Here is a 27,082-nt window from a genome sequence, read left to right as displayed (position 1 = left end):
AAGCATTCAATACTGGTGGTCAGCAGCTGAAAAACATCAATCTACTTTCCCTCATCCCCTCCTCTTCCTGCCACTGTGTTAACATTTATAAACTATTAGTATTTATAAACTGCTAGCATGCTAAATTGGTATTTTTAGACTTTCTAACTCAAAGCTTCAAAATAGTGAAAACACTATTTCTTATAGATTGATTAAGGATAAATAGTGCATTTTTTTTTTTTTTTTTGCTTTCAAACTTTTATTTAATGAATATAAATTTCCAAAGTACAGCTTATGGATTACAATGGCTTCCCCCCCATAACGTCCCTCCCACCCACAACCCTCCCCTTTCCCACTCCCTCTCCCCTTCCATTCACATCAAGATTCATTTTCGTTTCTCTTTATATACAGAAGATCAGTTTAGCATACATTAAGTAAAGATTTCAACAGTTTGCTCCCACACAGAAACATAAAGTGAAAAATACTGTTTGAGTATTCGTTATAGCATTAAATCTCAATGTACAGCACACTAAGGACAAAGATCCTACATGAGGAGTAAGTGCACAGTGACTCCTGTTGTTGACTTAACAAATTGACACTCTTGTTTATGGCATCAGTAATCACCCTAGGCTCTTGTCATGAGCTGCCAAGGCTATGGAAGCCCCCTGAGTTTACTGACTCTGATCATATTTAGACAAGGCCATGGTCAAAGTGGAAGTTCTCTCCTCTCTTCAGAGAAAGGTACCTCCTTCTTTGACCCATTCTTTCCACTGGGATCTCACTCGCAGAGATCTTTCATTTAGGTTTTTTTTTTCCCTAGAGTGTCTTGGCTTTCCATGCCTGAAATAGTCTCATGGGCTTTTCAGCCGGATCCGCATGCCTTAAGGGCTGATTCTGAGGCCAGAGTGCTGTTTAGGACATCTGCCATTCTATGGGTCTGCTGTGTATCTCACTTCCCATGTTGGATCATTCTCTCCCTTTTTTATGCTATCAGCTAGTATTTGCAGACACAATTTTTGTTTCTGTGATCCCTTTGTTTCTTAGTCCTATCATTATGATCAATTGTGAACAGAAATTGATCACTGGGACTAGTGAGATGGCATTGGTACATGCCACCTTGATGGGATTGAATTGGAATCCCCTGGTATGTTTCTAACTCTACCGTTTGAGGTAAGTCAGCTTGAGCATGTCCCGAATTGCAGTGCATGTTTTTAAATGAAAGCATCTTATGAAATTTTCATAGCTAGACGTTTTCTTTAGAGTTAAGGCTAGAACCATATAGTTTTAACAACTTAATTTCATTCACATTACTGAGTTGTACAGAATTACTTTTGACCATTTTGTTTATCACTTTGGGTTTTTAAAAATTACACTTTAATAAGAGGATTGGAAGTTGAAGCAAGGAATTAAAAACATGGATGATATAAATTACTGATGAAGTGATATAAACTATTTGTTTTGGAAGTAGTTGTGTAGGAATGAGTGACTTGCTCCACTATTTTGATCATCCTTTTCTTTGACCTTCTACTTCTCTTACCCAGGGTATACTTTGAATGTGGATTTCAGTAGAAGTCCAGTTATTCATCAGTGTGAAAACCATCCAAATATTCTGCCGTTGTTAGAATACAGAACAAATGGAGCATTAAGTGAAGGCAGTTAATCACTGAATCTTCTTTGATGCATTGTTATTTGAGTACCAGAAGGCCCCTCTTCCCTGAGTAGATCAGGAAACAAAAGGTTTAAGTATGAACTAATTGGAATTAATTCATTCTCAATTCTAGCAAAATAGTTTTTATTTACTGACATATTTAGCTACAGTAGTTGAGGAAAAAATTTGGTTGGTTAGTTTAGATTTTCACTTATCCTTTTGATGAACAGTTATTGGACTCCAATTCTCTGGCAGGTATGGCAGGGTCAGTGTTGGTTTGAATGACCTGCAGTTCTTGTTGCCATTGAGTTTATGGTGTTTGGAGGGGCTGTTGGAGCTAAACTGGGTATTTAGCCATAGGGGTGAGTTGTTGGTTGAGGGTTGCTGAAAGATTTCATTTCATTAAAAGACTTCATTAAAAGGTCATAGAAGGAGTGAGGCCCAAACGCTTAGTAGGGTATGCGTTGTACAGGTCAGAAAGCCTGATCCTTCTTAGCTGTGAAAATGTGCTGCAGGCATTTCAGACAGAGGAACTGGGTGGTAGACCTTCTCCATGGAGACTACAGTAGTGTGGTTTTGAGATTGTATATGGAACCAGCCACCTGAGTATTCTGAATCAGTGCAAATTCAGTTGTCAATAAATAAATGAATTATGTATCTTGATAATGACAGGGGATTAGCCGCCTTTTTATGTAATAGGAGAATTATTAGGACATAAAAAGCAAACTTAATGACAAAGGATGATATTACAATTCAGAGATCTTAATGGGCTTATTTTCAATTCTAGATTTGGGCAGCATTTCATAAAATAAGGTTTTTTTTTTTGTTTTTGTTTTTGTTTTTGTTTTTTTAAAGCAAGATTTATTTAAGTCAAAGACCTCCAGTCAAAGTGGCCTGGATTGGGGCTCCACGAGACGCAAAACCCAAAGGGGCTGATGGTGCTGGGGTTTTTAAGGTTCTAATGAGTTTTTATAGACAGAAAGGCAGAACAAAGCAGAAACAAAGGGCAAAAAGCAGATTAGTTATTTTGAATTCATTTTCCTGATTTGTGTCCTTGAAGCAGGAATGGTCATTAGTTGGCAGAAACAAAATATTGAAACGTGGATTTTACAAAGAAGAAACTTAACTACTAAGTAAATGGCATTTTTTTTAAACATCAAATTATTTGAGCTTCCTTGGTTTCTTTTGCTTATTTTATGTCAGACTTTGGTTTTAGTGGGAAACCAGTTGGATTCAGTAGACAACAGTTGGGATTGAATTCCATAGTCTATTTTTGAATCTTACTTAAAGAGGCACTTTGCTAAAAATTTAAAATGCTTTTCTTTTACTTGGATATTTTAAAAGATTACTAAAACCTGGGATTAGATGAAAATATTTCTTCATTTACTAAAATACTTTTAAAAAACATTTTCTTTTTTTGTGTTAAGAATATGTAACATGAAATCTACCCTCCAAATTTTTTAAAAAGATTTATTTATTTATTTGAAAGTCAGAGTTACACACAGAGAGAAGGAGAGGCAGAGAGAGAGATCTTCCAAATTTTTAAGTGTGCATTATTGTTGGCTGTGGGGACAGTGTTGTGGAGCTTCATTTTGAATAAAACTCGATGCCGGTTGACTAGTAACTTCCTGTTTTCCTTTTCCGTCAGCCCCCATAACCATCATTCAGGTTCTTGATTTTTCAGATTTGACTACTTTAGAGATCACATGTGAGTGAAATCATGTTGAATTTTTTTTTGTGTAGCTGGCTTACTTAGTGTTCTCATCTCTTACATTTTGACATTTTGCAGAATTTCCTTCTTTTTTAAGGCTGGATAGGATTCCATTGTATGTGTCGACACATTTTCTTTATCTGTTGATGAACAACCACATTTTTTTATCTGTTGATGGACAGGTAGGTTGTTTTCACACCTGGGTTGTGAATGCTGGTTCCTGAAGATATTAGTGTTATTTTTTGAGCATAAATACCCAAAAATGGGTTTGCTGGAGTATATGATAGTTGTGTTTAAAATTTTTTTGAGGAACCACCATACTTTTTCCCATAGTAGCTGTACTGTTTTTCATTCTCATTCACAGTGTACAGGAATTCCAGTTTCTTCACCTCCTTGCCAACAGTTGTTGTTAGATATCTGTTTTAGTAATAGCAGATCTTACAGGTCTGAGGTAATACCTCATTGTGGTTTTGGTTTGCTTTTCCCTGATGACTAATGATGCTGAGGATCTTTCCATTTGCTTACTGGCTGTTTATGTATCTTTAGAAGAATGTCTATTCAAGTCCATAGTTCATTTTTTTTTAAAGATTTATTTATTTATTTGAAAGAGTTACACAGAGGGAGAAGGAGAGGCAGAGAGAGAGTGAGTGAGTGTTGGTTCACTCCCCAGTTGACTGCAATGGCCGGAGCTGCACCAATCTGAAGCCAGGAGCCAGGATGTTTCTTGCAGGTCTCCCATGTGGGCACAGGGGCCCAAGGACTTGGGCCATCTTCCATTGCTTTCCCAGGCCATAGCAGAGAGCTGGATCAGAAGTGAAGCAGCCAGGTCTTGAACTGGCACCCATATGGGATGCCGGCACTGCAGGCGGTGGCCTTACCTGGTACGCCTCAGTGCCAACCCCAATCCCCCTAATTTCCTTTTCAGATAGTTTGTTAGTGTGTAGAAACATTACTGACTGTTATATTGATTTTGTATCCTACCGCTTCACTGGACTTATTTTTTGGTTCTGACACTTTTTACATATTTTTTTAAAAGCTTTTATTTAATGAATGCACATTTCATATGTACAACTTTAGGAATATTTAAATAGAATCTTAATTCTGGCTAGGAATTTGAGTACTATGTTGGATGGAAGTAATCATTGGGCACCCTTACCTTGTTCCTAATCTTACAGGGAAATATTTCATTTTTTTTTTTACCATTGAGAGTAATATTAACTGTGGCCTGTCATATATGACCTCTATTAATTTGAACTACTTTTGTTCTATTCCTTTGTTGAGAGTTTGTGTTATGAAAAGGGGTTGAATTTTGTCATGCTTTTTCTGTATCAGTTGAGATTTTTGTTTTTAAAGATTTATTTATTTATTTGAAAGGTAGAGTTAGAGAAGGAGGGAAGAAACAGAGAAAGAGAGAGATCCATCATCCACCTGCTGGTTCACCATTCAAACGGCCAAAACGACTGGAGCCGGGCCGATCCAAAATCAGAAGCCAGAAACTTCTGGGACCAAGGACTTGAGCCACCTTTTACTGCTTTCCCAGGCACATTAGCATGGAGCTGGATTGGAAGGGGAGAAGCAGGGATTCCAACCAGTGCTAATATAGGATACCAGTGTTGTAGGTGGCAGATTAACCTGTTGTGGCACCATGTTGGCCTCAGTTTGCTAGTATTTTGTTGAGGAGTTTTGCATCTGTACTCAACAGAGATTCTGACTTGTAGTTTTCTTGCAATGTCTTTGTCTGCCTTTGGTATTAGGGTAATGCTGGCCTCATAAAATAAATTTGGAAGTATTTCCTCCTTTTTAATTTTTGGCTAGAATTTAAGAAAATCATCTGGTCCTGTGCTTTCTTATATTGGGAGATGTTTTGATAACTGAATCAATCTGCATATTAATTATAGATCTGCCTAGACTTTCTGTTTCTTTATGATTTAGTCTTGGTAGGATATGTACTCAATTTTTCCAGATGATCCAACTTATTGGCATGTAATTGTTGATAGTCTGTTATGATCCTTTTCATTTTTGTGTCATCAGGTGTACTGTCTTTTTCATTTCAGATTTTATTTTTTTGAGTCCCTTGTTTTTTCTTTGTAAGGGTTTCTAATTTTGTTTATATTTTTCCAAAAACCTACTCAGTTTTGTTGTTGTTGCCTTTTTTTCCCCTATTTCACTTATTTTTGCTCTTATCTTTATTTCTTTCCTTCTGAATTTGGGCTTAATTTCCTTCCTTCCTTCCTTCCTTCCTTCCTTCCTTCCTTCCTTCCTTCCTTCCTTCCTTTCTTTCTTTCTTTCTTTCTCTCTCTCTCTCCTTCCTTCCTTCCTTCCTTCCTTCCTTCCTTCCTTCCTTCCTTCCTTCCTTCCTTCCTTCCTTCCTTCCTTCCTTCCTTTCCTTCCTTCCTTTCCTTCCTTCCTTCCTTCCTTCCTTCCTTCCTTCCTTCCTTCCTTCCTTCCTTCCTTCCTTCCTTCCTTCCTTCCTTCCTTCCTTTCCTTCCTTCCTTCCTTCCTTCCTTCCTTCCTTCCTTCCTTCCTTCCTTCCTTCCTTCCTTCCTTCCTTCCTTCCTTCCTTCCTTCCTTCCTTCCTTCCTTCCTTCCTTCCTTCCTTCCTTCCTTCCTTCCTTCCTTCCTTCCTTCCTTCCTTCCTTCCTTCCTTCCTTCCTTCCTTCCTTCCTTCCTTCCTTCCTTCCTTCCTTCCTTGTCTTTTTCAGATTTATTTGCTTATTTGAAAGGCAGAGTTACAGAGAAGGGGAGAGAGAGGGAGTTGTCTTCCATCCACTGGGTCACTCCCCAAATGGCCTGAATGGCCAGAGCTCTGTCTCTATGAATTTGCCTGCTGTAGCTTCTCCTAAACTTGAGTTTGATGTTTGTCCTTTTTTGTCTTCCTCATTTCACTTAGCATGATGTTTTGATTGTTTATCCATTTTGTGCATGTATCAAAATGCCATTCCTTCTTATGACTGAAATATTCCATTGTATGTAAGTATACCACTTTTTAAAAAAAATTCATCTATAGATGGACACTTGGTTTCCACTTTTGGCTGTTGTGAAAAATGCTGCAATATTAGGGTAAAAGTGTCTGAGTCCCTGTTTTTCAGTTATGTTCTCAGGTATCTATTGGGGATTGGTTCTGATACCTCCCCAAATACCAGAATCCACAGATGCTCAAGTCCTTTTTAGAAAAAAGGTTGTATTTGTGTATGACCTATGCATATCCTCCCATATACTTTAAATCATCCCTTGATTATTACTTATAATACCTAATATGACAGAAATGCTCTGTGTATGTGTGTATGTGTGTGTGTGTATAGTTGTATACTGTATTGCTTAGGGAATAGTGACAAGAAAAAAAAGTCCCTACATGCATTTTATGTTTTCAAATATTTTTGATCCTCAGCTGGTTGAACCCACAGATGCCAAACCTGTGGTTAGAGGACTGTCTATATTGGATAAGTACTAGAAATAGAATTGATGATCATATAATTATTCTATATTTAACTTTAGTGGGGACTGCCAAACTTTTCCATAGCGGCTATGCCATTTTATATTCCACCAATAGTGTACAAAAGTTCTAAGTCCTTCCCATCCTTACTAATACTTTAGTTTTATTTGTTTGATAATGGCCATCCTAGCATATATGGGGTGATAGCTCATTGTGCTTTTGATGTTTATTTATTTATTTGAAAGAGAGAGAGATGTTGATCTCCCATCCAGTGGTTCACTCCTTAGATGCCTGCAACAGTTGTGACTGGCAGATGAGACTGAAGCTGGGAGCTGGGAACTCAGTCTGAATCTCCCAAGCTGCCTGAACCTTTATTTGCTGCCTTGCAGGGCATGATTAGCAGGAAACTAGAGTGAGGAGTGGAGCCAGAGCTCAAACCCAGGTGTTCTGATACGGGATGTCCGCCTTCCAGGTGGCGTTTTAATTGCTAGGCCAAATGCTTCCCTGCATTGTGGCTTTGATTTGCGTTTCCCTAATTAATGATGTTGATTATCGTTTCATGTGCTTATTGGTCACTCATGTATCATCTTTGGAGAAATGCCTGTACAAGTCCTTGGACCAGTTTATTTATTTATTTTTTTAATTTTTGACAGGCAGAGTGGACAGTGAGAGAGACAGAGAGAGAAAGGTCTTCCTTTGCCGTTGGTTCACCCTCCAATGGCCGCCGCTGCAGCCGGCGCACCGCGCTGATCCGATGGCAGGAGCCAGGATCCAGGTGCTTTTCCTGGTCTCCCATGGGGTGCAGGGCCCAAGCACCTGGGCCATCCTCCACTGCACTCCCTGGCCATAGCAGAGAGCTGGCCTGGAAGAGGGGCAACCGGGACAGAATCCGGCGCCCCAACCGGGTCTAGAACCCGGTGTGCCGGCGCCGCAAGGTGGAGGATTAGCCTATTGAGCCACGGCGCCGGCTTATTTATTTATTTATTACTTGTTTTTATGTATTTGAGAGAGAGCACAAGTGAGTACACTGGAGCAGAGCTGGGAGTGCAGCCGAGGTCTTCCAAATGAGTTGCAGGAACCGAGTTACCTGCTCCCTCCCAGGCTGTGCGCTGGATTGAAGCCAGAGTAGGGAGCTGGAGCTAGGAACTGAACCCAGAACCTGAACTGTTTTTAAATGGGGTTGTCTTTTTTGTTGTTGTTGAATTTCAGGAGTTCTTTATATTTTCTGAATATTAAGCCCTTTTTAGATAAATGATTTGCAAATGATTTCTCCCATCTATAGTTATTTTTTCACATTCTACATCACTGAGTTTTCTTGTAGTAGCTAAGATATACTGCTTACTTCTCCCTAATGATTCTGTACTGCTGTGTTTGTTTGACAATATGTTTGGTATTTGAGGTTTCCTTTGTGTAGTATTTTATACTTAATTACTAAGTACCATATAGTTAACAGAATTAGGCATTATATAGTTTTTTTCTTAAAATAAATTTTTAAGAATAATTTGAAATATAGGGACAGTTTACAAAACAGTTCCTAAGTTTTAGTAGGTAAAAGTGAAATTATTTTTGATGGCCAAAGTAAAATACCAATACAACTGAGAGAAAATGTCTCCTGCAAATACCAAATCAAGGGCTTAGATTTCTCATACATAAAGAACTCATAGAAATTGAGAGAATAGGGCTGGCGCCGTGGCTCAATAGGCTAATCCTCCGCCTTGCGGCGCCGGCACACCAGGTTCTAGTCCCGGTCGGGGTGCCGGATTCCGTCCCGGTTGCCCCTCTTCCAGTCCAGCTCTCTGCTGTGGCCCGGGAGTGCAGTGGAGGGTGGCCCAAGTGCTTGGGCCCTGCACCCGCATGGGAGACCAGGAGAAGCACCTGGCTCCTGGCTTTGGATCAGCGCGATGCGCCAGCCATAGTGGCCATTGGAGGGTGAACCAACGGCCAAAGGAAGACCTTTCTCTCTGTCTCTCTCTCACTGTCTACTCTGGCTGTCACCAAAAAAAAAAAAAAAAAAAAAAAAGAATAAACTATAATAGCCCGAGAGAACGATGATTAAAATATAAAGGATATATATTAAAATATATATTATATATTAAAATATATAAAGGATGTTTTCTTAAGGAATGCATAAAAATGGCCCTAGATATAAGAAAGTATTTTAAATTCACTCAGAATTACAGAAATGAAAATTAAAATATATTAAGATACTGTATTTCAGTTATCATATTGGCTGACATTCATGTAAGAAGCCATCCTTTTGGTAGGACCATAGGGAAAGAGACATATTTTTGGTGAAAAAGAAGTGATAGAACCCTCATTGAGGAGAATTTGGCCAAGTGCATTTGCCTTTGACTTCTCAGTTCTGGGAATTTTCTCTGATGACACAACTATGGCATTGTGAGAATATGTGTGCTTGACTCATGGATCATTTTTTGCAGACTTGTATATAGCAGAATGATTGTATAAACTGTCATGTGCATATTGTAGAGTACTATCCAGCTGTAAAAATAATGAGTGCTGAAGTGATGGAGTGATTGCTAGAACATATTAAAAAGAAAGTTTCTGTAGGTTATTTTATGTGAAACCAGAGGAGAGGATATAAGAAAATACACACCTCCTCATTTGTGAAAAGGCAGCAGGAAAAATGAGGAAGGGGCAGGCGTTTGGCTTAGCAGTTAGGACATTGCTTGGGGCACCCATATGTCATAATTGGAGTGCCTGGGTTCAAGTCCTGGGCAGTGCTTCCAGTTCTAACTTGCTGTGAATGTGCACCCTGGAAGGCAGCAGGTCATGGCTCAAATATTTGGGTTCCTGCTACCCATTGTGGGAGACATGGATTGTTCCTGGGCCCAGCCCCGCCCTAGCTCTTGTAGGCGTTCAGGGAATGAACTTGCAGGTGAGAGCGCTCTGTCTGATCTTAAATAAATAAAAATTTTGAAAAAGTAAAGTAGAAGCCTCTGTTTGGTAGACAGCGGTTGAAAGGATGGAGGAGCATGACACGTCTCTGGTTTTTACCTGTTTTGAATAGTTTTGACTATTAGAACTAAGTTAATATTTCATGTACTCACAGTAAGGATGGAGGAAAGGAAGGGAAAAATTCTGAGTGGTAGGCTGTTGATAAAAAGTTTTAAATACAGATCTAAGGCTAAAAGCAAAAAGAAGTATATGTAAATACTGTTCTCCAGTTAATAGATCTTTAAAAATATTTATTTATTTATTTATTTATGAAGCAGAGTAGCAGATAGAAGAGGTGGGTGGTTGGAAAGGAGGGGAAAGAGAGAGAGAGTAAGGAAGAGAGAGAGAATGAGAATCTTTGATCTGCTGGTTCACTCCCCAAATGGCCAGAATGGGTGGGCCTGGGCCAGGCTAGAACCAGGAACCCAGAACATGCAGATCTTCCATATAGGTCGCAGGGGCCCAAGTACTTAGGCCATCTTCCGATGTTCTCATTAGGAGGAAACTGGATCGGAAGTGGAGCAACTGGAACTTAAACTGGTGTTCCAATATGGGATGTTGGCATTGCATGTGGCAGCTTAACCCACTACACCACAATGCAGGCTGAGTTAGAATTTTTGACAGTGGTGTGTATGGTTAGAATTTGCAAGTACTCTGTGTAATCTAGAATAGAGTAAGGAAGGTAGGTAATGTTCATAATGAAAGTCAGATATCTAAGTGTTTGATAAGGGAGTTACAAATAAGGAAAGGGAAAGGTCTGTAATGAATCCCCAGGATAGATTGGCATTGACCAACATGAGCTCATGGGTTTTTAAAAAACAATTTTTCTAGAACTAATTTATATTTTCATTGTATTTGAAAGGCAGAGAGAGAGACAGACAGACAGACAGAAACAGACAGATTGAAAGAGATCTTTGGTCTGCTGGACTCCCCAATGTCCGTAACAGCCAGGGCTGGGCCAGGCTGAATCCAGGAGCTGAGAGCTGAGTCTGGTCTTCATGTGAGTGGCAGGAACTCTTGTACTTGAGCTGTATATACCATCTGTCACCTCTCAGGGTGTGTGTGCTTTAGCAGGAAGCTGGATAGGAGGTGTAGTATCAAGGGCTGGAACCAGGAGGCACCCTGATAATGGGATGTGGGTGCCTGAGCCACTGGTGTGCCACCCACCTCCCCAGCTCGTTTTTTTGTTTGTTTTTTTTTTTGTTTTTTTTTTTAGCACTTGTACAGGTAGATATCAATTATAGATGGGTGTGTATGTATAAATAGTCCTTAATCCCATTTGTTGTGAAGGCCAGTAACAATTCTGAATGCTATTTGTTATTAAAAGGAACTGAGACTCCCTGAAAAATGGTTAATTCCAGTGCTGGGGCAAGGAAAATGTAAAAATAAGCTTGGAACATCTTGTACCAGGAAGTAAGGAAGTGCTTAAAATTGATAAACATGTCAGAGGGACGGGAGTCAGCCTGTATAAGGCTCCCCATGGCCACAACTGGGACAATTTGAGCAATGAAATGATGGTAATGGATTATAAAACACAGAATTAAATAGGAAATCCACGATGTAAAAATTGACACAGATGAATGGGGAAGAAAATAAACATCCTTTTTTTCAGTAGGATTCTACTTAATAAATGTAGACAGAATAAACCACCATAGTAATTAATAATCTCTTAGGGCAAAAGTTATCCAGTAAATGTAACTTCTTTTTGCATAGCTTCAGAATATCTCCCTATAAGACATTTGTTACTTACAGAGTGAAACATAGTGACTTGAAATGGGAAAATATGATGGATAATACTTTAGACAAGTTATCAAAATTAATGTCATTATTAATGAAATAAACAGTGTTGTATTAGTCTGCTTGGGCTGCCATAACACATAACCTAATACAGATTAGGAGGCTTGACCTAAAATTTATTTTCTCTTGGGTGTGAAGACTGGGAGTTCAAAATCAAAAGTGTTAGCAAGGTATCTGGTGAGGCTCCTTTGGACTGGAAGACCACCTTCTCCTTATGCCTTCCTGTGCCTTTCCTTTGTGTGCAGGTACACTTCCGTGTCCTCCCTGTCTCTGGTATGGGGACCCACCTCAGTGACCTTACTTAATTACTTCTTTAAAGGCTTGTATCTCCAAGTATAGTCACAGTGCTAGTTAGGGCTTTGACATATATGTCATTTTTTGGGAGGGGTATGGTGGGAAGGAACAGTTTAGTCCATAACAAGTGTCATATATCTTTTGATAAAGATATATTGAGAAGGATACATTACTTCTGTGAGGATATTTTCAAAATGCATCACTTGATCTTAAGCCCAAATTATAGTTTGTAAAATTGGGATATTATACAAAATAACCTGCTTGTTTTCTTCAAAAATGCATGAAGGTTACAAAAGACTGAAGACTTATTTCAGGTTTAAGGAGGTAAGAGACAAAATAATGAAATACTATGGAGATCCTGGATTGAAATTTTTTTTTACAAAATACTTAATTTTTGAATAAACAAAGTGATGGGGGCGGGGCGGGGAGAGAGAGAGAATATCTTGTATCTGTTGGTTCATGACCCAAACACTTGAAACAGCCAGGGCTGGGGCAGTCAAAGCCAGGAGGCTGAATTCCTTCAGAGACTCATGTAGGTGACCAGAACCCAAGTTCTCAGGCTGTTTTCATCTGTTGCTTCCCAGATACATGCGCAGGAAGCTGGATGCAAAGTGGAGGAGCTGGAACCTGAACTGGCTCTCTGATATGGGCTACAGATGTCTCAAGTGACAGCCTGACTATTGTGCCTCACCACCCGCCCCCTGAACTGATTTTTTTAAAAAAAGTTTGTTTAAATCAGGATTCAGATAAAGTTCACCCATTAAAATTGGTTGACAGATCCCTTAAATACTACTTCTTTCCTGTGTAGTGTATTTGTGGCAGGGTTAGATGGATTGTCCTGTAGAATGTCCCATAGTCTGGATTGTCTTGAATGCCTTCTTTTGAAGTAATTTAAGTGTCCTTCTCATTTCCTTTACATTGATGGTTGGGTCTAGTGCATTGGCTGAACATTATCACTTCGGGAGATTAAAAAATGAAAAACCAGTATGATATCCACCCTTTCTTGGGACTCAGTATTCCTGTGGATTCTGATTTATTGGTCTGGATTTCCAACCATAGGAATTTTTTAAGTGTCTGCAGATGATTTTTAATTAACACCCAGTATTGAGAACCATTGTTCCACACTAGTTACCACTGGTCTGCAGGCTTAATCTGATTCTGCTTTAACGTTTTTTGGAAATATCCACTAGCAGCTGTATCCTTTTTTTTTTTGACAGGCAGAGTAGACAGAGAAAAAGGTCTTCCTTTTCCGTTGGTTCACCCCACAATGGCTGCTGCGGCTGGCGCACCGCGCTGATCCGAAGCCAGGAGCCAGGTGCTTCTCCTGGTCTCCCATGTGGGTGCAGGGCTCAAGCACTTGGGCCATCCTCCACTGCACTACTGGGCCACAGCAGAGAGCTGGACTGGAAGAGGAGCAACCGGAACACAATCCGGCACTCCTACCAGGACTAGAACCCAGTGTGCCAGCGCCTCAGGCAGAGGATTAGCCTATTGAGCCACGGCACCGGCTGCAGCTGTATTCTTAATAAGCACTCCACCCCTAGCCGATTGTGGAATCCCCCAAAGTTTGAAAGTGACCATAGTCTGGCCCATTAGATGATAAGATCAAATTTTTGTGTGGGTGATTTTGGCAGATACAGTTGATGGCATATCTAGCAACTGGCATATTACAGGATGCACCTGTGGACATGTCAGAATATTCTGCTATCTTTGTGATCCTAGACAGGTAATATGAGTTGGGACTCTACTTTGTGGGGTGGAGTTAAACCCACTCCATGGATAATGCAGTATTTCACAGGAATATGTCTTCAGTGCCTTTACCTTCCCATGCCAACATTTCTTTATTGGTTGGGCTGAACTGATCCTAAGCTGTTAGGGCCTGCCCACTCTGAGACGCTTGCCAATTTAGCAGCTCCTAGTTAGCACCCTGATCCTTAAAGATCTTCATCAGTAGCAAATTGACTTTTCCTGCATATGTAGTTGTTACATTTACCAGTAAAGTACAGTGCCTGGCAGCTGGAACCTTTTATCTCATGCCTGCAAAGGTGAAATGTGTAGACTTGCTGGTTCCTTGTGGAGATGGAGGACTTAAGTCAGAAATGATCACATACATTCTTCTTTTTTTTATTTATTTATTATTATTATTATTATTATTTTTTGACAGGCAGAGTGGACAGTGAGAGAGAGAGACAGAGAGAAAGGTCTTCCTTTGCCATTGGTTCACCCTCCAATGGCTGCCGCGGCCGGCGCGCTGCGGCCGGCGCACCGCGCTGATCCGATGGCAGGAGCCAGGAGCCAGGTGCTTTTCCTGGTCTCCCATGGGGTGCAGGGCTCAAGCACCTGGGCCATCCTCCACTGCACTCCCTGGCCACAGCAGAGAGCTGGACTGGAAGAGGGGCAACCAGGACAGAATCCGGCGCCCCGACTGGGACTAGAACCCGGTGTGCCGGCGCCGCTAGGCGGAGGATTAGCCTAGTGAGCCGCGGCGCCGGCCACATATATTCTTCTAGTGAGCCCTCTGATCTTTTTGTTCTTTCAGTGAAAGGTCACTGAAAAGGCACAGGTGCATCTCAGGTAGCACTGAGACATTTGGAATCTTCTGGACAACTTTGAGACCAGAATTCACAGTCTCTGGAGTTAGGGTATGAGCCTTTTCTTCAAGATAGGTGCCAAAAATGCAGATTCTCCCTGGCTTGTGTTTTATGTATGTCAGCTTCTCTTTCAGTCATCACAACCACTTGTAGGTGGAGTATCATTCTTTTTTGGTTTAATTAGCAGTTGCTTCTTAAGTTGATTAGGTCTGCTTGAGTTCTGTAAATTACTGTGAATCTGCAGTTCTCCATTTGAATCTGCTGTGTCACATGTTTTTTGTTTTTGCTTTTTTCTTCTGCCCATCTATGCCTTCTTCACATTTGTTTAATGGAATTGAGTAGGTTGACCTCTAGAATTCCCAGGGTAACCTTGCCTTCCCGTGACATAACTGTGAGTTAACTGTGTAGAAGTTCTTGATTCTTTGAAATTAAATGGCTAGCTGTGTGCTTTAAGTATTTATACATTCAGCAGTGCCCTTTTAATGTGTGAGACTAGAAAACATATATTTGGTTCTAGTAACTTGCTTGCACTGAGAGTGCACTGCCCCCTCAGCTATTTACTGTTTTTTAAACTCAAAGAATTTTTAGGCATACAGGCATAAGTCACATTTTAATAGTAATAGACTCTTAATTTACTCTTCTTTGACCTTATTTGTTGTCTTAAAGAAGTATTGCTTAAAAAGTTAAGAAAATAGCTTACCCTAAAATGATGACTATGTGGGGCTGAAAATGTTGCATGCGAGAGCTTAGACTTTTATCTTGGCAGTAAGATGTGCTTTCGATTCAGTGGTGGGAAGCATTTGTCTCCCCTTCTCCCACTTAAGTTTTTTATCTACAAGGAATCTCTGTTTAGGACCCAACACAAGTCTGGATTGGGGGTTTATTTCTAGAATTGGAGCCAGCACTTTTTTGTAGATATTTGCTTATGTAATTGCATTAAGTACAGATTATAGTTACTACCATCTCTGTGACTTACTCTGCTTGTTTGCAGCTCCTTTGCCAGCCTGTACATCCTCTGCTTGTCTGGTCTCTTTTGCTTCTCACTTTTTCCGTGCTTTAGGAATGGCTCTGTAAGTTTGACTTACTGTCATGGTGCTTAGGAACAGTGTCCAAGTGTTCTTTCTGGATAGATAAGAAATGAATTGACCAGCAGGAGTAGTAAAGCCTTAGCTGTTCCTTGTTCCTCCTGTTAGACGTAATGAGTTTAGAGGCTTATGATTATGCAATCAGCAGGATCTGTTAGACAGGACATCTGTTTTATGTTAGTGGAGAAATAGCATATTTTTTATTTAATGGGAAGACTTTGTGTTTTAACTGGCATTAGTGGCTTAATTTTTGAGATGCAGTTTCTGTAAAAATAGCATGTGGTTGTTGTAAGATTGTCTTACTAGTACTAGATGCTCATTATTCTGAAAACATTTTTTTGACTGGAAGATACATTGTTGTGAATGTTTGTATTATTCTTCTAGAGTGCATTACAATTGTTTGGTATCTTCAAATATTTCTCCTTTGGTTTTATTTCCTAGGTTGCACGTTTTCAAAAAATACCTAATGGTGAAAATGAGACAATGATTCCTGTATTGACATCCAAAAAAGCAAGTGAATTACCAGTCAGTGAAGTTGCGAGCATTCTCCAAGTGAGTGGTTGGTGGGCATGTGGGGGACAGATAGTGTAACATTAGTCACTTGGACTCTAAATCAATGCTATCTGACAACAGTTTTCTTCAGTGATAGAAATATTCTGTTTTAAGCTGTTAAACAGAGTAGCCACAGGACAACATGCCTGCTGAGCTTAAAATGTGGCTAGTGTGATGGAGGAACTGAATTTCAGTTCATTTTAGTTCATTTGAGTAGCTGCATGTGGCTATAGGCTACCTGATTGGACAGTGCAGTTCTTTATCATCCATATTGCCAGGAACTGTTAGTGCTGTGTAAGGATCAGTTGGATGACAGAAATAATCAATTTAATTATTAATATAAGCAGTGTTAGTTTTAATATCTCCCTAGTTTCAAAAACTATCATCTGTTGAAACATGAAGGAAAAGAACATTTTTCTTCTGTCAGGTATTTTAGTGATAAGCATTAAAAACATTGTTATCTTTTTTGGATTTTTTTCAGTAATGGTGGTTAAAACCACTTATTATTTTTTTAATCTGTTTATATAGTTTATAAGTTTTGAACTTTGTTACAAAAGGTTTTTTTTGAGGGGGGCCAAGGAAGCTATTTTGGGGATAGAGGTTATTTCATTTTTAATGATAGCTACAATAATAAATAATGAGGGACAGTAACTGAAGGATGTAGGTAGTGTTTACAGAATGTAAAATGTCCTGTAAATAAGTTCATCTTCACTTAATTACTTTGGGTAATTTATAAGCATCAGTTTTCAGACTTAATATAATCTAAGATGAGCAGTAATGTTGATCTTGGGGTTTTAATGGGCTCAGAGAACAAGGTGGGGCACTTTGGCCAATTGAATATTCTTTTGGAGAAACTACTTTCAGAAAACATTGATGAAACCGAGAAAACTAATTAAAATGTACCAGTATTTTGCTTTCTGTTGGTATTGTGGCTGGTTTGTATTATTTATTTTTGCCCATAGGAAAACATAAGGTTTTTGTTATATTCTACTTTGTTGATTATATTTAAAATTGTATTGAAATATACTTTACATAAAATACAGTGCACTGAAGTGTACAGTTTGCATTTTGATAAATGCAACCACTACTACAGTTAAGGCATAGGACATTTTTATCACTTGCAAAAGCTCCCCTGTGTCTCTTTCCAGTTAATGCTGTTCAGTTAATCTGTTACTGCAGACTAGTTTTGACTATTACAGAGCTACCTATAAATATGATCACAGAGAATCTTCTTTATGTTTGTCTTCTTTTGTTCTGTTCAAACATTCTCAACAACTTTTATGTGAAAATCTAATAGGCTGATCTTCAGAATGGTCTAAACAAATGTGAAGTTAGTCATAGGCGAGCCTTTCATGGCTGGAATGAATTTGATATCAGTGAAGATGAGCCACTATGGAAGAAGTACATTTCGCAGGTAAGATATTTTATTTTCTTCACCGCTGTGTAATTTACATGGATTTTTGTAGTTGTTTACTTCTGTGAGGATATTTATGGAAAAAGGAAATACTTTTTTTAAAAAATTGTTTCTGCTAAAAGGTTTCCATTTTGTGTTTGGTTGGAGTTCCTATAGTTTTTCGTGTGGAAATCTTAATTTTTTTAACATAAAAATTTTTATGTTGACATCTTATAAAGGGCTGCTGTTGACAGTTTCCTCTGCAGATATGGAACTTCCACTCTTTAAATTATAGAAATGCTAACTCTTTTTAAGTAATCATGACCGACTTTGTAAGTAAGAGTAAATTTTGTATAAATTATACTTCCTTTCTTACCACCTGTATGATCTTCATTATCCTCTGAGCCCTATGTATAAAGTGCTGATAACCTTAGGAGATAGTGAGCTCTCAGTGAGTAATAGTCATTTGTTATATCATTGCGCTAATCTTTTAGGAAAGACTACTGTAGGACTTTTTTTCTTACCTTGATAATGATTATGTTAGTATAAGAATCAGCAGGCTCTGTGGCCAATTTCAACTGTTGGGGTTGGTTTGCTCAACAAGGAAGTTATTTTAGTGAAGAAAAGAAAATTGCTGTGTCTTCTAACCTGCAGGTTCGATGAAAAGAAATCTTTTTTTTTTTAAGTTTGAAAGACAGACTTCCTACCTGCTCTTTCACTCTCCAAATGCCTGGAAACCCAGGACTCAGTTCAGGTCATCTGTGTGGGTGGCAGGGACACATCCTCTTGAGTGGTGTACAGTAGCAGTAAGCTAGAATTAGAAGTGAAGTAGGCTGGAACCCAGGCACTCTGATCATGGGATGTGGGCATCCCATGTGGTATTTTCTCTGCTATACCAAATACCCACCCCTGTAATATTTTTTAATATGCAAACTTGTGTCCTCACATTTACAACATTTCTACTGAAAACTTCAGCAACCATTAATCATAGTTTATAAGGGATTTATAAACTACAGTGATTTAACATATCACTAGGCAGAGTGATTTCATGTTTTGCTCTCTTTATCCTATTATCAAAGCTAAAGCATTGCTTCTTGGGATTTCTGTAAGAATTAAACAGCGCCTGTAATATATCTAAGCATAAACAACAATTAATAGTAAATATCACTTGTTAATTATAAAGCCCTAGGCCGGCGCCGCGGCTCAATAGGCTAATCCTCCACCTTGCGGCGCCGGCACACCGGGTTCTAGTCCCGGTCGGGGTGCCGGATTCTGTCCCGGTTGCCCCTCTTCCAGTCCAGCTCTCTGCTGTGGCCCGGGAGTGCAGTGGAGGATGGCCCAAGTGCTTGGGCCCTGCACCCGCATGGGAGACCAGGAGAAGCACCTGGTTCCCGGATTCGGATCAGCGCAGTGCACCAGCCACAGTGGCCATTGGAGGGTGAACCAGTATCATCTTTTGTTCTGTGCAAACATTGTCAACAACTTTTATGTTGTTGAGACAGAGACTTCCTCTCTGTATCTCTCTCACTGTCCACTCTGCCTGTCAAAAATTAAAAAAAAATTTTGAAATGAAATTATGAATTATATATGAAATTATAATTATAAATTATAAATGAAATTATAAAGTCCTGAGTGACTCTTCACTCCTTTATAGAGAATACTGAATTTGTTGCTCTGCAAACATCTGTCTGGTGCCTGCCATATAGTAAGTGATGTGCTTAATACAGTGGCGCAGCATTTTTTAAGGGGAAATAAAGACCAGGGGTCTAATCTCAGTGATGTTAGCAGCTAATAGGTGAAAAGTGAAAAGGATTCTGTTATTTATACAGTACCTTAAAATAATTCTTTTTTTTTTTCTTTTAAGATTTATTGTTTTGAAAGACAGAGTGACAGGGAGATAAAAACAGAGAGAAATTTTCCATCTGTAAATAACCCAACTGCCAGGGTGGGGTCAGGCCGGAGGCAGGAACCTGGAACTCTGGATCTTTCTCCCGCAGGAGTAGCAGGGGCCTGAGGCCTTGGCTGTTGATTGATTAGCAGGGAGCTGGATTGGAAGCAGAGCAGCTAGGACTCGATCTGGCACTCAGATACCTGATGTTGGTGCCACAACACCAGCTCCTGATACACATTCTTAGTTAATCCTCACCACAATTTCCTTGTCAGTAACGTGCTATTTTATCAGAAGAAGAAGCTGGGACTCAAAAAGATTAAAGTGGTACACAGGGTGGCCAGAGCTGGGTTCAAGTACAGGTATTGTAACTTGGTCACATTAGTGGTTTGTTGGCGATGAACCATTATCACATATTGTGGAGCTGTTACAAAGCATTTGATATAGTTTAGTAGAGATATTTTATTCATAATTTGAGGGGATGTATGAAGTAAACCAAATGTAGACTTGTCATTTTTAATAATGCTCATATGGCTTTTTAAAAAAGCTTTTGCTGATAGAAGAGAGTGGTCATTTGTGCATAACAGTGTTGAATTGCTGTTTGTTTTTACTTTCAGTTTAAAAATCCCCTTATTATGCTGCTTCTGGCTTCTGCAGTCATCAGTGTTTTAATGCATCAGTTTGATGATGCCGTCAGTATCACTGTGGTAAGAAAAACTAGTTTAATCTGTTGGTAAATTGTATAAATTGGGATTTGTTTTTATTTTGGAAAAGAAATTGAGAAATGCCTTCAGAGGTTTTTTTGTTAATATCAAATTCTACTTTTCAGCTGTAATAATCTCAAATAGTGATCGAGGGTCTGTGATTGGCAGCCGTGAACATTATTTGGCAATCTGATGATTTCACAGATATGAAATATCTTAAAATAATTTTTTAAATTTAGGTTCTAAATTTATTTTACTTCCAATTGACAATGTTTTGATGAACATAAACTGAAGCCTGACATATGTGAACTTAAGAATATTCTGTGATAGTACACTCTATATTTATTGTTTATGGTTTTTATTCTTTCCAGCTAGGTGATTCTAGCTTTAATTGAATTTTTTTCTTGCTTCCTGTTTCGTTTGTTTATAGTAAAAAATTTGTAGCTAGTACAAACATTCATTAAAGCAAGGGTATACTGCTTAAGAACACAGTGGATATTGATGTGGGGCTGCGCATCTTACACTGTTGCCTGTAGACTCAAAGGGGTCCCTGAGATGCATTCAGTGGTGCGTCAGATCACAGCTGTTTGAATAATACTGGGGTATACTGTTCTTTTTATTGTAGACTTTCGCATCACTGACACAAAAGCAGTGGTGGGACAGAACCATTAACAGCCTTACCACAAATCAAAGGAAGGCACCAAACTGTAGTAGTCATCATTGTCTTCTTTCATAGTTTCTCTTAAGAATGTTCTGGGAAAAGCAGCAAAAATAAGTATTATTACATCTTGACCCTTGAGTGCATGCATACCTTCTAAATCTGTGTAACAAGATGGGAATTATTTGTAAAGCACTTATGTAAATTGAAGTTAGAGTTGTTTTCTCAAGGAAAGGTGGTTGTGAGGTGAACTAGCCTATTACTTGAAAGAATGACTGGTAGACTATGATTATCAACATTTTGTTAGCTAAAACTTTTTTTTTCTTTTTAAGTTGAACTAGCCTATCAGATCAAAGAAAACAACTGACTGAGTTTGTTGCTAATGATAACATTCAGGCTTTAAAGCAGTAATTAGAGTTCTGAAAATTTTTATGTACTATCTATTATGAGCTCTGGATAGCTTCTCAGTAGTTAAGGTTTTATTCTGTTGAGATCAGTAGTGAGTTCAGTAAGTGTGGTTTTTTTCTTTTTAAACTGTTAAAAATGTGTCAACATGTGGATGATTTGAATAACCAAAAGAACCAATATTTTCCAAATGACCAATACATGATGTTACCAAATCTATAGTGTTTTGTAAAAGCCTGTCACAATGAAAGGTAGATAAATGGATTTTAATGTGATAGATTATGAAAAGCTAATTGATACAGTCCTTTTTTTTTTTTTTTTTTTTTTTTTTGACAGGCAGAGTGGACAGTGAGTGAGAGAGAGACAGAGAGAAAGGTCTTCCTTTGGCCGTTGGTTCACCCTCCAATGGCCACCGTGGCTGGCGCACCGCGCTGATCCGATGGCAGGAGCCAGGTACTTATCCTGGTCTCCCATGAGGTGCAGGGCCCAAGCACTTGGGCCATCCTCCACTGCACTCCCTGGCCATAGCAGAGAGCTGGCCTGGAAGAGGGGCAACCGGGACAGAATCTGGCGCTGCAAGGCGGAGGATTAGCCTAGTGAGCCGTGGCGCCGGCCTTGATACAGTCTTAAATTCTAAGTAACTAAAACTTATCTAGTATTAGTGTGATAGTTCAGATACCCACAGTCACCTGAAGAAGTCATTAAAGTAGTCCTCCATTTTCCGCCTGTTTTCTCTGTGAGGCTTCAGCCTGAACAACATATTATAGTAGGTTGAATACCAGCTTTCTATTAAGTCAGACATGAAAAATAGGAAAATTAAAATCACCATCACTTTTCTCACAGTTTCTTTCTTGGAAACATTTTTCAGAAAAAAGTTAATTTATGTCAGCATGTAATGGTCTTTTGTGGAAAGTTTTAGATGAGTAAGTAGAAATCAGAACTCGTTGTGAAAGTGCCTACCATGGTAAATACTAGTAGATATAGTCCACATAAGCGAAAGCCGGGCCCCTGCTTGTGGGAGGACGAAGGAATACTGAGATGAGAAAGCCTGGGAAGCTGTCCAGGAGATGGCAGGTTCTGTCCACGCCCAGTGTCTTACCCTGCAAGCCTCACGGGGAAAGTTGTGGGTTCTTAGGCTTTTCTCAGTGTTTGAAACTGTTAACATAGGATTCCAGACCATCAGAAAAGTAAAAGATGGTTAACAGTTGTTTTTCAAGTTAATGCCTGCTTAAAAGCTTATTTCCTTGTTTTATTTAGGCAATACTTATTGTCGTTACAGTTGCCTTTGTTCAGGTAAGTAGTCTATTTTGCCAATATAAAAGTATATATTAGTTTATTACTTGAAAAAATTAACGTGGCTTATGGTAAAATCTGTAGTTATTGGGAAGTGGTCATGCCCATCAGAACAATTTATTATTTGTTTTGAAATAATTTCAGATACAGACAACTCTAAGGAAGTTTGTGGGACTAAGAGACTGCTTTGATTAGCTAGTGAGATGCAGAAAATTTAGGTTTTTATTTGAAAGTATGTAGAGGGATTGCAACAGATGGAAACAAAAAGCACAGTGATAGGAGCAAAACCCACCAATCAAGACATTCTTCCATTTAGGAAAGTATCTGGGCCAGAATTTGTAGTTTTGTAACACAGTTATGTCTTAATGCTTATTAGATCTAAGTCTAGATGAAACAAAAAGAGTGTAGAATTGAAAAGGTCAGTTTATGAAATACCATTTGAAGCTGATTCCATACATTTCTGTGACTGAGTCCCTTTGCTGAATGGTGAGCTTTGTTTATGAAATTTATTTACTAACCTTGTTTCATTTGAAAAAAAATTTTTTTTATATTAGAATGCTCTAATCACTGCTGAGTACCTCCCTTTCTTAAAAAAAAAAAAAAATTCCTCATTCCTTCATAGAAGGACTGTTCTGATTTGGAGCAAACTTCCATGTCAGCATAGCCACTGAAAGAGTAGATTCAAGAGTGAGAAGAAACCTCTTTAAAAATTCACCATGAATAATGTAGAAATAATGTCAGGATTTCTGTTAACAAGTGTAGTCGTAAGTAAAAATGTGAGCGATATCTGAACTGTCTGCAGATTTTAGAACAATGCTTGGGAACATCAGCTGATCTCATAAATAAGAATCACACTAGGGAAGAATGCAGTACTCTTTCTGTGATCTTGAAATTCAGGGTGTTTTGAATTTTAACACTAAATTTTGAATGATTGTGGTTATTCTCACGTCTACAATTTATTTCCTGTATATTTCTTGTCACAATCCCATTCTCTTTATGGTAATCTCTAATATAGTAACTTATTAATTTTTATAATAACTCAATATGCAAAGCCTGTTGGAACCAGATTATTTGTGGCAAGTTTGTTTACTCCATTAGTTGACCTTTAGGGTTCCTGTCTTGGGGAAGTTTTGTTAGAACATTCAAATGTTGCTCTTGGGCACATGGAGCTTTTAGTAAAGCATAGGTCATTGCAGGCTGGGCATTGTTCCAGGCAGCCAAGTTCATTCCTTGAAGTGGGTGATCTGACTCACCTAGTACCTGAATCCCTCTTGCATTTGTTTTTAAAGATTTATGTATTTATTTATTTGAAAGGCATAGTCAGAAAGAGAAGGGAAGAGACAGAGATCTTTCATCTGTTGGCTCACGCCCTAAACGGCCACAACAGCCAGGGCTGGGCCAGACTGAAGCCTGGAGCCAGGAGCTTCTTCTAGGGTTCCCATGTGGGTGACAGGGACCAAGCACTGGCTGGTATCACAGGCAGCGGCTTAACCTGCCATGCTACAATGCCAGCCTCCCCCTTTTGCATCTTGAATAATGTGTCTGATGTGTGGGGAACCATCTTTAGAAGGATTCCATAAAATATTACTTCTATGTATGGAAGACCTTAATAACTTGTTCTCTTTGGTAGAGAGCCCCTACCCCCAAACAGGCCTCATAAAGTTGTGATTTTAACCTGTCAGTGTAGACTTTTACAAAGTTGCTATGTTATACATCTTAAAAGTAATGACTGAGACTGACTGCTAAATATCTTCATAATACAGTGACTTAATGCAGAAAGATCAAAACATTATGAAAAGCTCGGTTTAAAGTTGCTAGGTCTGGTTTCTTTTTTTAATTTTTATGTTTTTGATAGGCAGAGTTAGAGAGAAATAGGTCTTCCTTTTCCATTGGTTCACCCCACAATGGCTGCCACGGCCGGCGCACTGCACCAATCCGAAACCAGAGCCAGGTGCTTTTTCCTGGTCTCCCATGCGGGTGCAGGGCCCAAGCACTTGGGCCATCCTCCACTGCCTTCCCGGGCCACAGCAGAGAGCTGGACTGGAAGAGGAGCCACCGGGACAGAATCCAGCGCCCCAACCGGGACTACAACCTGGGGTGCCGGCGCCACAGGCGGAGGATTAGCCAAGTGAGCCGCAGCACTGCCCAGTCTGGTTTCTTTCCCAGAGGTGAAATCACCACAATATTCTATTAACAGCAATTAAAAACTCTCTCTAAAAAGGTAATATTTTCTATCAGATGAATCTGCCATATGCTGGCAAAAAATTCCTATGAACGATGAACCCAAAATTCTCTATGCTTTATTATTATGTAGCATTTGCATTTTTACATGTACTTCAGGAGGAGTGTTTTTGTATTCCTTTTATATTTATACCTGTCTTTCTTCCTTCATCTCTCCCTTTTTTTTTTAGTATTTATTTATTTGAAAGAGTTACAGAGAGAGAGGAGAGAGGTCTTCTATCTGCTAGTTCACTCCCCAAAAGGTCACACACAGTGGCTGGTATTGGACCAGGCTGAAGCAAGGAGCCAGGAACTTTTGGTTCTCGCGGTTCTCGCACATGGGTGCAGGGCCCCAAGCACTGGGGCCATCCTCTGCTGCTTTCGCAGGTGCATTAGCAGGGAGCTTGGTCAGAAGTGGAGTTGCTGAGATTTGAACTGGTGTCCATGTGGGTTGGAGATGGAGGCTTAACCTGCTATGCCACAGTGCCCTTTCATTTTTAAGCCCCATTCCCCACACCATTATACTTCCTTCCCAGTCATAAAAATATGTGCTTGTTTATGTAGTCGTGTAATGATTCCACTTTACAGTTATTTCTCCAGTAGTTATTAGAGATGGCCATCAGGTTTTTAGTGTATTAAATGATTGTTCTGCTATAAAGCTGTATAGTTTTGTGAGCAGAAGTTAAGAAAACAGAAGAGGTGTAGGTTAAAATTGGGCAGCATCTGTGTATTGGGATCTAGGATTGGTGAGGATTTTCTAGCCCTTTTTAGGAATTTTGGATAAAATTCCTTAATATCTTTGTTTAGGGAGGAGTCTTATAATTTTTATTTTTGTATTCTTTATGCTTGTTTCTTTTGCTTGATTAAAAGCTGGTTTAGTTTTAAGTTATTCTCAGACAGCTTTATGTTATTTAATTGAAGACAATGCAGGTAGTGAATGGGAATGAAATTATGACTTAATACTAGCATGGAAGTCATTTTAAAACATTGTCCACCACCTTTTACCCCCACTGTTGGACCCTTCCTCTTCTAACCGTAGGCCAGAAGGCTGGTGTGCTTAGTGTAGACATAAAACTAAACTAGCAGTGTTGTTGCATGAAGCAGCACTGCTAATAGCAGCGTGGACTGAACAGTGTAGTGAGGTGACGGAGTCTCTGACTCTCAGCTTCTGATTATATGGCTGGAAGAAGGCTGACACTTCATAATTAGGGCTTCTGAAAACTTTCCCTTTCAGATAGTTCAGGTTGATGGGAGGAATATCTGTCAGAATAGATTCACAGCTCACTTATGTTCTTTCTCAGCAAACTTACTCTGCAAACCTTTGCAGTGAATGTGGGCTTACTCTTCAAAGCAAATCTTGAGTATACTTATTTATCTTTGACTTTGGCCATCAAACACCAGATGTAAAATTATCTTAATTATGAGGCATTGATCTTTTAATGACTCAAAATTTCATACTTTTTGGGCATGTTAATCAATTTCCATGTTCTAAATAACTTAACATTAGTTTTGCTCATTGAATATAATTAAAGTGTGAAATTGGGAATATTTAATTATCATAACTGTTTAATCACTATAGCATTTTAAAATAAAGCACAAGTTTTTATGGTTAAAAATATAAGCACAAGAAAAGGAAAAGGTAAGAATTGGAGAAATCTTAAAATAATGATTGAGGTTAATATTTAAGTTCAAGAGGAATCTGTAGGGAAATACATCTTTAAATTTCTTCATCTGTGTTTTTGTTAACATTAACTTTTTTTTAAATAGGAATATCGTTCAGAAAAATCTCTTGAAGAATTGAGTAAACTTGTACCACCAGAATGTCATTGGTATGATCCTCTTTTCTGATAAGGGTTTCTGTTGTTTGAAAATAGAAGTTGGGAGTGGGTGTTAGCCTAGTGGTTAAGATATCTGCATACCACGTTGGAGTACCTGGGGCTGATTCCTGTCTCTGGCTCTTGACTCCAGCTTCCTGATAGTGCTTACTCTGGAAGGCACTGGTGATAGCTCAAGTAATTAGATTCCTGCCACCTATGTGGGAGGCCTGGATTTTATTTTAAGCTTAGGGCCCAACTCTGTCTGTTGCTGCAGGCATTTAGGGAGTAAACCAATGATTTCTCTCTCTCGCTCTTGCTCTCTCTCTCCTCTATCTCTCTCCCTCACCTTCTCCCTCTCCCTCTCCTCCCTCTCCCTCTCTCTTCTTTCTCTTTCTCTCTCAGCCCCTCAAATACATTAAAGAACAGCAGCAAAAAAAAAATAAGTTGAATGTGGCTAGTACTCTATACTTCGTCACCCAGCTCTGTCTAAACATGTGGATGAGGGGCTGGCATTGTGACGTAGTGGGTGAAACTGCTGCCCGTGATGCTGGCATCCCATGATGGGCACTGGTTTGTGTCTTGGCTGCTCCACTTTTATCCAGCTCCCTGCTATTGGCGTGGGAAAAGCATTGGAAGATGGACCAAGAACTTGGACCTCT

At 39.3% G+C, this 27,082-nt stretch overlaps 1 protein-coding gene across 4 annotated transcripts in view; it reads left to right on the top strand.

The window, feature by feature from the left end:
- Positions 1-27,082, top strand: part of ATP2C1 (ATPase secretory pathway Ca2+ transporting 1) — a 136,900-nt gene that overhangs the window by 47,660 nt on the left and 62,158 nt on the right. For all 4 annotated transcript variants that reach the window (XM_089332253.1, XM_008266005.4, XM_017346719.3 and 1 more), the window contains 5 exons: positions 15,935-16,045; positions 17,343-17,459; positions 19,944-20,033; positions 22,351-22,386; positions 26,374-26,435. In XM_089332253.1, the coding sequence (XP_089188379.1) occupies positions 15,935-16,045; positions 17,343-17,459; positions 19,944-20,033; positions 22,351-22,386; positions 26,374-26,435 (416 nt within the window). The remainder of the gene's footprint in view (positions 1-15,934; positions 16,046-17,342; positions 17,460-19,943; positions 20,034-22,350; positions 22,387-26,373; positions 26,436-27,082) is intronic.

This window comes from Oryctolagus cuniculus, chromosome 4, assembly GCF_051225735.1.
Source record: "Oryctolagus cuniculus isolate XC-2025 breed Fujian yellow rabbit chromosome 4, ASM5122573v1, whole genome shotgun sequence".
Lineage (NCBI taxonomy): Eukaryota > Metazoa > Chordata > Mammalia > Lagomorpha > Leporidae > Oryctolagus > Oryctolagus cuniculus.
The sequence above is the reverse complement of the archived record's forward strand: the minus strand, read 5'-3'. Positions and strand labels throughout refer to the sequence as shown.